The sequence below is a fragment of the Rhincodon typus genome, chromosome 26 (genome assembly GCF_021869965.1).
Source record: "Rhincodon typus isolate 14 chromosome 26, sRhiTyp1.1, whole genome shotgun sequence".
Classification (NCBI taxonomy): Eukaryota; Metazoa; Chordata; class Chondrichthyes; order Orectolobiformes; family Rhincodontidae; genus Rhincodon; species Rhincodon typus.
The window spans coordinates 18,386,937-18,400,727 of record NC_063357.1 but is presented as its reverse complement, the minus strand read 5'-3'; the positions used below and the strand labels follow the sequence as shown (position 1 = coordinate 18,400,727).

At 40.4% G+C, this 13,791-nt stretch overlaps 1 protein-coding gene across 1 annotated transcript in view; it reads right to left on the bottom strand.

Annotated features, from left to right (window-relative positions):
* Positions 1 to 1,329: 1,329 nt before the first annotated feature.
* The window catches only part of LOC109930302 (seizure protein 6 homolog), an 834,907-nt gene continuing 822,445 nt past the window's right edge, over positions 1,330 to 13,791 (bottom strand). Inside the window, exons 14-15 of the mRNA XM_048612359.1 lie at positions 7,294 to 7,411; positions 1,330 to 1,548 (exon numbers count right to left, since the gene is read on the bottom strand). Coding sequence (XP_048468316.1) covers positions 1,383 to 1,548; positions 7,294 to 7,411 — 284 coding nt within the window. The 3' untranslated portion in view covers positions 1,330 to 1,382. The remainder of the gene's footprint in view (positions 1,549 to 7,293; positions 7,412 to 13,791) is intronic.

Sequence of the window (13,791 nt, the reverse complement as noted above, 5' to 3'; positions counted from 1 at the left end):
TTTGTTCAGTTAGAGGCAACGACCTGCAGAGAAGAAGAAAAACCCACCCTTTACTTGAAAGAATGAGAAGGTTGGTAACTCTAAAAATTCCCCATCAAGAAATAACAGCAAATGGTTGTCTCAGCATTCCCAGGGGAAAAGTTTCAATTTAATAAGCGAGCGTCAGGCTTTTCATATTAGGAGTGCAAAATATCTGCTGTCTGTTTAATCAGTAGACTAACTGAGGTTCCACCTGAGATTGCTTAATTTGCCAATGTAACAAAAAGTAGGCATGAGCATTAGCAGCTGCTGCTTGCTTTATTCATGAATGACAGAAAATAGACCCCAAAAATGAACACTTCTAAAGTCAATCTCTCAAGTCACTAAATAATTTACACCATGTTTAAATCCTGATTCATGGGCTGTATTTTACAAATGTTTTAGTGGGTTTAAAAATTGAGATTCAGCATCAAATGGTTTTTAAATTGAGGTCAAGGGGACACGGAGTAAAGGACCAAGCTGGAAAAGACCATGGAAGATGATGAGATAAGTCTTAAAGCATTGAAAAGCTGATCAAAGTTTGGTATTTTAAAAGTCTTTCAAGTGGGATGTCAGTGTTCGATGCCAGCTTTAAGGTCTGCTGCAAAACTGAATTTAGTCAGGCTGACTCTATCTGAAGACCAAGTTGTTTTTTAAGAAACTGTAAACTATTCATCAAATCTCAAGGTAAATTGCTGATGCTCCAGAATTTTGAACATGTCATCCACATTCATCTTGAAAAGGGCAAAACTAATTTCAGTAACTCTGAATTCATTTTGTTCATTTTTTATTAATAATATGGTTCTCTGGCCAGATTGCAATGCATCAACTGTGTTTGAGAGGCAGCTACATTTGCAGGAGATTAAGAAAGTTGGAAATCACAGGGAGAAATCTCTCAGTATGTTGCTAAGGTCAATCAATAAATATCAGATTTCTAGTTCACTATCAATTTTTACTGAGAGCAACTTGATGTTGAATCACCCGACCTCCTTTATTGCACATTCAGTAATACAGTGATATCCCTTCAGTATCCCGATACCAAGAGACACTGCAACAAAGTAATGCTTACATCAAATGTAACAGATTCTGAAGCATAGACCACTAAGAATAGAAACATAAACATGCTAAATTTTATAGAAAGTTTTGCAGTTTTCTAACAGAAACAGAAAACACAATATAACTGACACGCCAAAAGGTCACAATGAAACTAGAACAAAAGCTATATTGAAAATAAATATGTATGGTAATGGTTTTTAAATATATAATGCAAAGACTTTGTGAGATGACTGACAGATGGCTTCAGTAAGGTTTCATGCCTATGGCATGCAGCTGTAAGAGGACAACTGTGATGTGATGGAAGTTGTTCAGGTAAGGACAGGTGTATTTTCAGGATCCAAATCCCTCAGCTGGAGGGGCTCATTACTTACTCCTGTCTCATATATGGGATTGTCGAATGCTGATTCCACGGTGATGTGGTTGTAAGGATGAGGGCCGGCCAGTGGCAACCTTAATGTGGACTTTCCCTGGAACCTGGGAAGAGAAGTGAAGTAAAAGAGGCAATCTCAGCTTTGTCAAAACTCTTCATGGAGATAGAACACTGTGCACTAGGCAGCGGCTGCAGACACTCAGTTCTTACAGGAGCTGAGCATCAATGGATCTGCTCACTGCAACAACTTCCATTAATATACCACCTTTAACATTGTAAAACACGCCAGGCCCTTGACAGGAATGTCAAACACAAATTTGACACTGAGCTAGAGGATATATTGGAATAGGTGACCAAATGCTTGGTTGAAGAGGTAGGTTTTAAGGAGTGTTGTAGAGGAGGAGAGAGGGAAAGAGAAGTGGAGGGATTTAGTTGGGTATTCCAGATCTTGGGGTTTAGGCAACTGAAGGCACGGCCACCAAAGGTGGAACAATGAAAATCAAACAAGCATCATTGTGACAGCATGGCACTGTCTCTATCTCTGGATTGGGGTAGGATTGGAGCAGATTTCAAAGACAGAAAGGGGCAAGGGGATGGAGGGATTTGAAAAAATGATGAATATTTCAAAATCAATATATTGTCAGACAGAGAGACAATGCAGGACTGTAAGTACAGAAGAGATGAGTAAATGGGACATTGTGCAGCCTGGATAGAGGCAGCAGAGGTTTGGATGAATATACATTTACAAAGAGTGGTAAGGGGGACCAGGACACCATTGCATTAACCACATCAGCAGGCACTGAAAGCACGAATGAGGGTTTTAACAGTAGATGAGGTGAGGTTAGACAGAAACAGTAAGCACTTACAGAGCATTCAGCGCTACCTGAACTTGGCAGTTTTTAAAATTTAGCTCATAAACTAAGCTGTAGATAAAAAGCAAGTAGCTGAGCCATATAAAACAGAAAATGTTCCAGGCTTAATGGCCAGTTTGTATTAAATTTATTGATCAGAAGTGAGGTTTTAATGTATCTTTGCTCGTTTGGGGAAAATAAGCTATGGTTCCCATTTCTGTTTGTTAATTGCTGCTAGAATTGTGCATGGGAGGCTTTGAATGAGGGTTCCAAATGAAGTTAAGGTGGGAGCTATATTTTTAAAACAAGTACTTAGCTGACCGAAAACTGGCTTATAGGAAGAGGTTTTGAATTAATTAGGCGATTAGCAGAGTTTGGCAATGCTCCTATCAAATGACAACCATATCAAATGTTGATATTTTATTGAGGGAACTTTCTAATTGTGAGATTCCAGCTAGATAACTCATTGAATAGAAAATCAAGCTGGCTTCCTATTGAGCATGCACTTTACCCATCCCTTTCCCCCTCAACTTTCGTGTTCACTATATTTAGGCAATCTAGAATACCCTGGCACAGGGAGAAACATAGAAAGCAAAGACCTGATTGTTTAAAATGGCAACTTTCAATTTTAAGTGTTAAGGTACTTTAGTTATCAATATTTCCCCAATGTGTTCTGGTTTGCATCCTTGAAAACCTGAAAAACCTTTTGAATAAGTTTTAACTTAAAACTGCTCAAATCAAAACTACTGTCCATGTTTCTGTCTGCAAAGTGATTTCCAATTGTTCTGATAATATTTAATCATTTTCAAGCCTGGCTACTGATAGCTGGATTATAGTAACAGAGTGGGAGCTCCTGCCCACCATTCTCTTTTGTGAGTTTCTGATATCCAAGTGATTTGGCACAAAACCTCAGTGCTTGTTCACAAGACAAAATCAACCTGGACAGTCCTCATGTCCATTTATATGCCTTGTTCCCAGCAAGAAGTGAGCTGTGTATGAATTAGGTGAGGGAAATGGAGACATGAAGCTATGAACCAAAGATAAGTAGGAATGTATGACATGAAGAAGCGATAAGGCTTTTGTGTACAGATATAGATTAAGTGAGTGAGTAAAAATCTGGCAGACGGAGTATAATGTAGGAAAACATTTAGTTGTTCACTTTGCCAGGAAGAATGGAAAAGCGGAGTTTTACTACAATGGAGAATGACTGAAGAATTCTGATATGCAGAGTGATCTAGATGCTCCATTACTGGAGTCACAAAAAGTTAGAATGCAGGTACAACATATAATGAAGAAGGTTAATGAGATGCTATTCTTTATTATGAGTTGAGTTAAACATAAAGTTGGGATTTAATGGTTTAGCTCACCTCCACCTTCTCAAAGGCAACGAGGAATAGGCAATAAACGTTGGCTCAGCCAATGATGCCCACATCCCATTCATGAATATTTATATAGGGCATTGGTGAGATCTCATCTCAAATACTGTTAACAGTTTTGGCCTCCTTATCTAAGGAAAGATGTAAATGCATTGCAGGTGGATCAGATGAGATTTACTAGAGTTATATGCAGAATAAGTGGGTTATTTTTTGAGGAAAGCGTGGACAGGCTGGGCTTGTTACTACTGAATCTGGAAGAAGGAGGGCTAACGTGATTGAAGTGCATAGGAAAGCATGGTTCTTCTCGTGGGTTGAGTCCAGAACTAGGGTTCACCGTTTTCAAATGAGGGGTTGCACTTTAAGATGAAAACAAATGTTTCTCTCAGAGGATTACATGATTTTGGAACTCTCCGTCTCAGAAGGAGGGGAAGCAATCATTGAATATGTTTAAACTGGAGGTAGATAGATTCTCGTTAGGCAAAGGAATTCAACATTTTTGGGGGTAGATGAGATTGCGGAATTTTAAACAAAAATAAATCAGCCATGATCTCATTCATTGGCAGAGTAGGCTTGAGGCGGTCAGATGGCCTACAACTGCTCCTACTTTTGTGTGTTCCTCTATCTGTTTTTCTCCCCCTGTTTCTCAAAAGGGACATTTTCAAACACAAGCAAATTCAAAAATACAGCTGATTGGGAATGAAAGCTTCTGCAATGTGCTACTTGGAAACTGTCCTTAATTTTCCTTTAATTTTAAACATATTTTGTGCCCAGGTTGGCAATCATGCTTGAGGTTTAAACCCCAATCCATGATGTGCAGTCCTTACGTGTGTCAAATAAATATTGTTCATTGAACCCCTGGCGTCACATTCACAAAGAAGGTATTCAAGGCTTTTGAGAAGATTTGTAGCTCAGGTTGTTAATGCAGTTGTTTACTTGCTGATCGAGCTGATAAGTTAATTTGCAAACGTTTCATCACCCTGCTAGGTAACATCGTCAGTGCGCCTCCAGTGAAGCATCGGTGTTCTGTCCTGCTTGCTATTTATGTGTCTCACTTTGCTGGTGTGGGTAGCATCGCTTCTGGATTTGTTTCTTAGTGGTTGGTATATGGGGTCCAGCTCTACATGTTTGTTAATGGAGTTCCGGTTTGAATGCCAGGCCTCCAGGAATTCTCGTACATGTCTTTGCTTAGCTTGTTCTAGGATGGCTACATTGTCCCAGTCGAATTGGTCTCCCTCTTTGTCCATGTGTATTGAAATGATAGTTGGTTATGCCTCTTGGTGGCTAGTTGGTGTTTGTGAATCTTGATGGCTAGTTTCCTTCCGGTTTGCCCTTTGTAATGTTTTTGACTGTCTTTGTGTGGTATCTTGTAAATAACGTTGGTTCTGTTAGTTGTGGTTGCTGGATCCTTTATTCTCGCCAGCAGCTGACGAGTGTAGCTGTCGGTTTGTGGGCTACCGTGATTCCTAGGAGGTGGAGTATTCTGGTGGTCATTTCAGATACGTCCTTAATGTATGGAATGGTGACTAGTGTCTCTGGACGTGTTGTGTCTTCCTGTTGTGGTCTGTTGTGTAGGCATCGGTGGACTACATTTTTCGGGTAACCATTGTTTCTAAAGACGCTGTAAAGGTGTTCTTCCTTGGCTTTGCGTAGCTCTGGGGTGCTGCAGTGTGTTGCTGCTCGCTTGAACAGTGTTTGGATGCAACTCCATTTGTGGATATTGGGATGATTGCTATTGTAGTTGAGTACCTGATCCATATGGGTGGCCTTCCTGTGTACGCTGGTCTGGAGCTCACCATTGGCCTTACGTTCGACCTTTACATCCAGGAAGGGAAGTCTGTTGTTGTTCTCCTCTTGTCTGGTGAAGATGTCGTTTATGAGTAGATGGGTTTCCTCCAGTTTAGGGCGTTTGATGGTGACAAAGGTGTCATCCACATAGAGGATCCATAGTTTTGGTTGGATGATGGGAAGGGCTGTCCATTCCAGTCTTTGCATTCCGGCTTCCGCTATTAATCCTGATATCAGTGATCCCATGGGTGTTCCACTGATTTGTGTGTGTACCTTGCCGTTGAAGGTGATGTGGGTTGTGAGGCACAGATCCAGTAGTTTGAGGGTGCCATCTTTGCTGATGGTGTTGGTGATGTCGGGTAGCTGTATCCCTGGTCTATCTATCAGTGAGGCTAATGTTTCCTTAGCTAGGGGGATGTTTATGGAGGAAATAGTGCAGTCACATCGAAGGAGACTATGATCTCATCCTCATCTATTCTGGTGTCCTTATTGATGTTGAGGTATTCTTCAGCAGAGTGGATGGAGTGGTTTGAGCCATCTACTAGGTGTTTCAGTCTGCTTTGTAGTTCTTTCACTAGTCTGTATGTCGGTGTACCTGACCATGAGACTGTGGGTCTGAGGGGGACCTCCGGCTTGTGTACCTTGGGGAGACCATAGAAGAGGGGTGTGCAGCACCCTGGAGCTACACAAAGCCAAGGAAGAACACCTTTACAGCATCTTTAGAAACAGCGGTTACCCCAAAAATGTAGTCCACCGCTACCTACACAACAGACCACAACAGGAAGACACAACACGTCCAGAGACACTAGTCACCATTCCATACATTAAGGACATATCTGAAATGACCACCAGAATACTCCATCTCCTAGGAATCATGGTAGCCCACAAACCGACAGCTACACTCGTCAGCTACTGGCGAGAATAAAGGATCCAGCAACCACAACTAACAGAACCAACGTTATTTACAAGATACCACACAAAGACTGCCAAAAACGTTACACAGGGCAAATTGGAAGGAAACAAGCCATCAAGATTCACAAACACCAACTAGTCACCAAGAGGCATAACCAACTATCATTTCAATACACGTGGACAAAGAGGGAGACCAATTCAACTGGGACAATGTAGCCATCCTAGGACAAGCTAAGCAAAGACATGCACGAGAATTCCTGGAGACCTGGCACTCAAACTGAAACTCCATTAACAAACACGTAGAGCTGGACCCCATATACCAACCACTAAGAAACAAATCCAGAAGTGATGCCACTCACCCCAGCAAACCGAGATACATAAATAACAAGTGGGACAGAACACCAACGCTTCACTGGAGGCTCACTGATGTTGTTACCTAATATGGTGATGAAACGTCTGCAAACTTACCAGCTCGGCGAGCAAGTCAACAATCACAAAAAGAATGTGTTTTCACTAAGGGCAGGTAGTTCTTCTATTGAAATAAGACCTAACAGACAATGCAGCTTGGTTCACCATATTTTAGATGAAAGCATCCTACTATTAATAATGAGAAGATTGTAACCCTTAAATCCTTCATGAAGTTAAGAAATATTTATTCAATTTCTGAGTAATGACCTCTGCCTGTCTATTCATAAAACATATTGTCACAACATGAAAATGATTAATTAACTTTGCAATAAGAAAAATGCGATTTCATAAGATGCCTTCAATGAAGCTTTAAACAGCAAGGCTACTCATTAATATCCTTCATTTTCTACCCTTGCTTTCATAAAAAAATTATTGTCAATCTGCTGTAGACGTTAAATAATGTGTGTTATTAAGCTTAGCCTCTGCTGTTAATCTTGTATTTTCTGCAACTACTCACTTTGTAAAGTAGAAATAGATCGCAGCGATGAGGAGAGCTACAATGATCATCGGGATGAATACTGCAATGGCAATATGACTTCCTTGCATCTGGCTCAGAGAGCTTGCAGGCTTGGCCACTGCAAGAGAAACAGGCATCTTACACACATGAAATAATAGGCACCTTCTATTTGACATCCACACCATTTACACATTATAAAGTATACATTTAAGAACAGCTCGTCACCAAGTACATTTCCTCATTTGAATTTTCTTTATCAAATAGAATAGAAAGACATGAATTAGATGCTGGTTTTTACAAGCACTGGATGTGTAGTAAATGAAGTACTTTTTAAGATGTAATCACTGATGTGAGGAAGGAAACATTGATGGTAATTGGCATAACAAACTCTCACAACAGCAGTAGACTAATGACCAGATAATTTTTTTATAATGTTGATTGAGGGATAGATGTTGACCAGGGCACCAAGAATAAGTCTCCTGTTCTTCAAAATAGCATCATGGAATCCTTTACATTCACCTGCACAGGCAGACTCAACCTTGGTTTAACATCTCATCTGAAAGAAGGCATCTCTCACATCTTTAGTACTGCACAGGAGTGGTTTTCTGAATTCCTGTGCTGAAGCCATGGCATAGGACTTGAACTGGAACTTTGTGACTTATAGGCAAGAGTGGAACCAATGGTGGACCAACTTCATGCATCCACTGCTTTGTAATTGCTATTATAGATTCAGCAGTTTGAACTGTCCCTGGTAAGATATTTCAGATCTTAGCTATCGTCAGTGGGAAACAATTTCTCCAAATGGCCCACTTTAATTCATTTGGTGGTAATCTTAAATTCTTGCCATTCACCTACTTATTAGCCTACTGGTGGAAATACTTGTTTTCATTTATTTTGATGAAGACCTCATAATTTTGAACACCTCCATTAATTCTCCTGTTAACCGTTGCTCTGAGAAAGTAACCTCGATTTTTCAAATATCTCCTTACAAGTAAAGCCTAGTACCATTTTGGTGAGTGTCTTCTGCCTCCTCTCGATTGCCTTCTTCCATAGTAGGGTATCCAAAACATGAGGTTGGATTTCTAGGCCCTGTTTGAGCTGTGATCAGAGACAAGCATGAGCTACAAGTAGTGTTGGTGCCCTATGCGTCTGTTCCACAGGACCTAAGAATGAGAGCAGGGGTAGACAATTCAGCCCCTTAAACCTGCTCTATCCTTTAATACTCAGCATTAACTCAACTTTCCTGCTCACTCCTTAAACTGTTATTAATTAAAAATCTGTCCATAACCTTCTAAAATTTATTCAATACCCTGGCATCCACCACACTGTAGGGTTGTGAATTCCATAGATTCACAATTCTTTGAGGTATCCAATTCCTCTTCATATCTGTTTTAAATCTGCTGCCCTTTAGCCTGAAACTATGACCTCTCATTCTAGATTTCACAAGGGGAAACATCCACACTGTGAGTATTTTGTCAATTCCCTCTGGCGTTTTATATACCTCAATTAGATCTCCTCACATTCTTCTAAGCTGGAGTGAGTACAGGCCTAAACTATGCAATCTCTCCTCATAAGACAAGCCTGCTCCACCCTGCATGTTTAACGGAGGTAGGATTGGAGTGGCTAGTTGGGCCGGTCTGTAACTCAGGGCATTAATGGCCACAAAAGACCAATATAAGAGAACTGACACTGTCTCCAGGTTCCCAAAGGTGACTGGATCAATTTGACTTCTCTGGAGCAGCTTCTTGTTGGCAGACCAGGTGACCCTTCCTGGTATAGCTGCTATAGGTCATTCTCCCCAACCTCCATCACCCCACCCAAATCCACACCCCATCAATGCCCATTCATACCAATCGCCCCTCCCCGGATGGTGGCCTGACTGTAAATGCTAGTTTTAATTTGTAATAGTTGGAGGGACATGATGCCTCCATTCTGACATGCCATCTCCCTTACCTACCTAGCATTACAGGCTGCCTCTCTTTAACTGGCCAACTCCAGGGAAAATCACAATGAGTTACTGTTTCTCACTGAGTGCATTTGAGGCTAATGGCAGGGTTCAGAAGCCCTCAGGGAGGGGTCTCACTGCTGCATGCATGTATCCAATTTTTCAACAATTAGCAGCTGGTAACTTGCCTTCAGATTAATGTTGAAGATGTTTTATATTACTTATTGTGTATCTTCCTTTTTCCTTCACTGTACTTATTTATTTTTTAAACCAACATCATTTTCCCCCATTTGAGGAGTGCATTAAATTGCTTAAAATGGTCATGTTTACTTTTTTTGAAAAAGCTTTAAAGTAAAAAATTCACCTCCTGAATCTGGACATTTGTGGCATTGGAGCACTATACATATAAGTGTTTAAATGACGTCAGTGATCGAACCAAAAGGATGGTTCTGCCAAAGATCACCTGATTCTGCATTATAAACCCCAGAAATTGATCCAAGTCACACTTCCCCTTTTCAACATTAATCCTGCCAGAAGAATGTTCCTTCTTCTTCCCCAGCTTTCATCCTGGCCTACTTTTGTAATTGCCTGTAGCATTCTGTGTTTACATTTTCCATTCCCTTCACTGTTTTCTATGTCTCTGAGATCACCTCACCAGGCTGAAAGATGCAACTTTCTCCTGACTTTGATCATAATTCAGACTTTTGACTCTCACGTCAAAATCTGTACTTGGTAGAACTCTTGCTTTTGAGTCAGAAGCCTGGACGATTATACCCCAGAATGTGCCACCTTTTTAGCCCCCTTGTTTGACCACTGCAAAGATTTTATTTCTTTTTAGCACACAGCCACATCACAATTATAACGTAGTCCACTAGTTTAAAATTAAGGAGTCAGTGGCAAGTTTTTCTTGAATGAAGGGAAGTGGAATTTTATTAAATAATAATACTGAAGAGGTAATAAAATGTGATATTGAACACACACTAATATATGTGTAAAGTTTGAAAAGGAGTGAGCGCCTGGTATAGACAGCAAGGTAAAAGAACATGCAGTTTAACAATTCCATTGAGTCCTTGAGGTTTCAGTTAAACCCTAGCCTCTTAATTGATGTCATATATTCTCGGCAGTGGTAAGATTTACGGATACGTTTGAGTTTTTGGTAAATGGATTATTAGAATGGGCATTCCCGTTTCCTTTCATCACTGTGTATTGCCTTTTGAGAAGCTGAAAGAAAACAGGGAAGGAGAGAATCTTTCAGGTCTACTGTCATAAATGCACTTCGTTCTTTCAAAGGAACTGTATTAAATACAATTGATTGGTGTATTACCACGTTTGGCTTCATAGTTTTATCAAACTTGATAATTTGCTGGTAAGTCTTCCATCCCAATGTGTGAAGCTTTCCCATAAAGATGTATATCAAACATGAACTACACTTGAAAACATGGAATGTTTTTTGATAAGCTACTTCTTTCTTGGTGGTTTCCTAAACTGGTTCAATCTGTGTTCAGTTGACAGTTGGTGTTATTTAAAATCAGGGATGTTTTCTTTTAAAAGCCATTTTTAATCTATGAAGGTCCCAGGTATTAAAATCAGATGATGGAAGTCAAAAATTGGTAGCCGATATTTCCCCACTAACATAAAACGGGGTATTATATTGCTGGAGACATACCTAGACAGTCACTCAGCTGGATGTAAGAATCTTGTGGTATTATTCACAGAAAAGCAGGAGTGTTCCCCTGAACTGTATCAACATCAATCTTTCAGTCAACACCAGCAAACAAATTTAGTGGTCATTTATCTTATTACTTTTTTGGTACCTTGTTGTACAGGCAATGGCTGCTGAATTTCTTTATAACAATAACTGCAATTCAAATCAACAAAAGTAATTCATGGGCTGTATTTTATTTTGGGACATTCTGAGGATGAGAAAGTTGCTGTGTAAAATGCAGGTTCCTCCTTCTCAGATTAACAGCTCTTCTCTGTGCTGTTTTCAGAAGGGTCTCTCATAATTTGTATCATCAATTACTCTCAGCATTTTAAATGTCTTAGTCACAACTCCTCATCTATACTCCCTTTTTCTGATGAAAACAAATAAAATGCTTTCCTCACAACTGGGAGCTCCAAATACTGTTGTCATAATCACTGCTTTAATTGGAAACCCCTCCAATAAATGGAAGCCTGATTTTGAACCTTTACTCTGGTGGGAATGATGCTGTTGGGTGGTGGGGTTTGGAAGGTTTGAGCTCCATTCCTAAAACATTCCTGCAACACCCTTCCTCCACCAGAACTTACTGAATTCAAGCACAGAAGAGCTACCTGCCTCAGAAGAGTGAGACCTAATTAAAGTTTATGTTCTATTATTTTGTTCAGTTAGTTTGCGAGCGAAATTTCCCCTCGAACTGTAATCTGTATCCTTATAATGGAAGGCTGCTGGTGATATATATTGACTTGGCTTCACTCAGTTCCACAATCCTTAGGCTTATGTAAATTAGATTGTTCATTGTGTGCTAGTTTTCGATTTCCTATTCCAAGATGGAGCACCTTACATTTATCTCCATTAAGGCCTTAAAGCACATCTCATCACTCAAGGAAGTCAAATCAGCACCTCCAACACTTGATACTTTGTGAATAGATTCAATAATTTGTTGATCTTACGAACTACATGCAGCTTTCCTTGCTACTAAGAAACACTTTTGGCACAGATCCATAAGTAAATCAGCTGTAGTTTATATAAACCATAAAATGCGGACACTACAGTACATTACTAGCAATCAGATATTCCCTAGAGCTCCTAGTGCAATAAAAGGAGTATGCTGGGTTAGACGATCCATAGCCCATTTTGATTTAATGTGCTTGTTTGCTGATGTTACATAATTAATCCACTGCTTTGTGATTGAAGTACTGTTAGAAATGGCTCTCCTAAATCTGGTGTACCATCTTCTTAACTGAGGTACTTAGTTTTCCCAAGGCAGCCTTCACCTGCATGAAGTACATTGGTCTGAGCTTCCTCTGTTTTTCCACCTGTTTACTTTTAGTGGTGACAGTTTGTGAGGTGGGATTGCCGCAAGTTCCCAATGGGTGGCATTTTGTGTTGGAATTGTGAATTAGAGCCATAGAGATGTATAGCACGGAAACAGATCTTTCGGTGCAACCTATCCATGCCAACCAGATACCCTAAATAATCTAGTCCCATTTGTCAGCATTTGGCCCATAGCCCTCTAAACCCCTTTCTATTCATATCCCCATCCAAATGCCTTTTAAGTATAATTGTACCAGTCTCCACCCCTTCCTTTAGCAGCTCATTCCATACCCGATCCACCCTGTGCGTGAAAAGGTTGCCCCTTAGGTCCCTTTTAAATCTTTTCCCACTCATCTTAAACCTCTCTCACTAGTTTTGGACTCCCCCACCCTGGGGAAAAGACCTTTCTTATCATTATCAGTCAAAAGTTTATCACAATCAGTTTGTGTACCCAAGACTTACATAGTAAAGGCAGAGTTGAGGCTTTACAAATTTCCAAAAGGACCACGATCACTAGTACTTTCATTTCCAACCATGACTAACTTTTTACTATTTCCTTTCTTTCCCCCTCTGGTCAGGTACAATTTGTCACTTTTAAAATCTGTAGTTACGGAATGAGGGATACGTATGTCATAGAGCTGTACAGCACGGAAACAGACCCTTCGGTCCAACTCGTTCATGCAAACCCTTTATTCATTCACAGGATGAGGATGTCGCTGACCAGGCAGCATTTATTGCCCATCCCTAATTGCCCAGAGGGTAGTTAAGAGTCAACCACATTGCTGTGGGTCTGGAGTCACACGTAGGCCAGGTAAAGGATGGCAGTTTCCTTCCCTAAAGGACATTAGTGAACCAGATGGGTTTTGAAGTTGGGTAGAATATTTGCGGATTGGAAAGCAATACATTAGAATTTGATGTTTGCAAAATGATAAGGGGGCATTGTTTGTTTTCTTAGTAGTGTTCTGTTAATTTGTTCACTGTAGGAGTTAGATAAATGAATTGTTACTTGTTGATTATAGAGTGACTGTCAGGAGTTCATTTCGTTTAACCTGCCCTTTATTTTATTCTTCTTTATTCATTCGATGAGGGTGTTGCTGACCAGGCAGCATTTATTGCCCATCCCTAAATGCCCAGCAGGCAGTTCAGAGTCAATGACATTGCTGTTGTTCTGGAGTCACATGTAGGCCAGACCAGGTAACATAGAACATAGAACATAGAACATTACAGCGCAGTACAGGCCCTTCGGCCCTCGATGTTGTGCCGGCCTGTGAAACCAATCTGAAGCCCATCTAACCTAAACTATTCCATTATCATCCATATGTTTATCCAATGACCATTTAAATGCCCTTAAAGTTGGCGAGTCTACTACTGTTGCAGGCCGGGCATTCCACGCCCTTACTACTCTCTGAGTAAAGAACCTACCTCTGACATCTGTCCTATATCTATCACCCCTCAATTTAAAGCTATGTCCCCTCGTGCTAGCCATCACTATCCGAGGAAAAAGGCTCCCACTGTCCACCCTATCTAATCCTCTGAT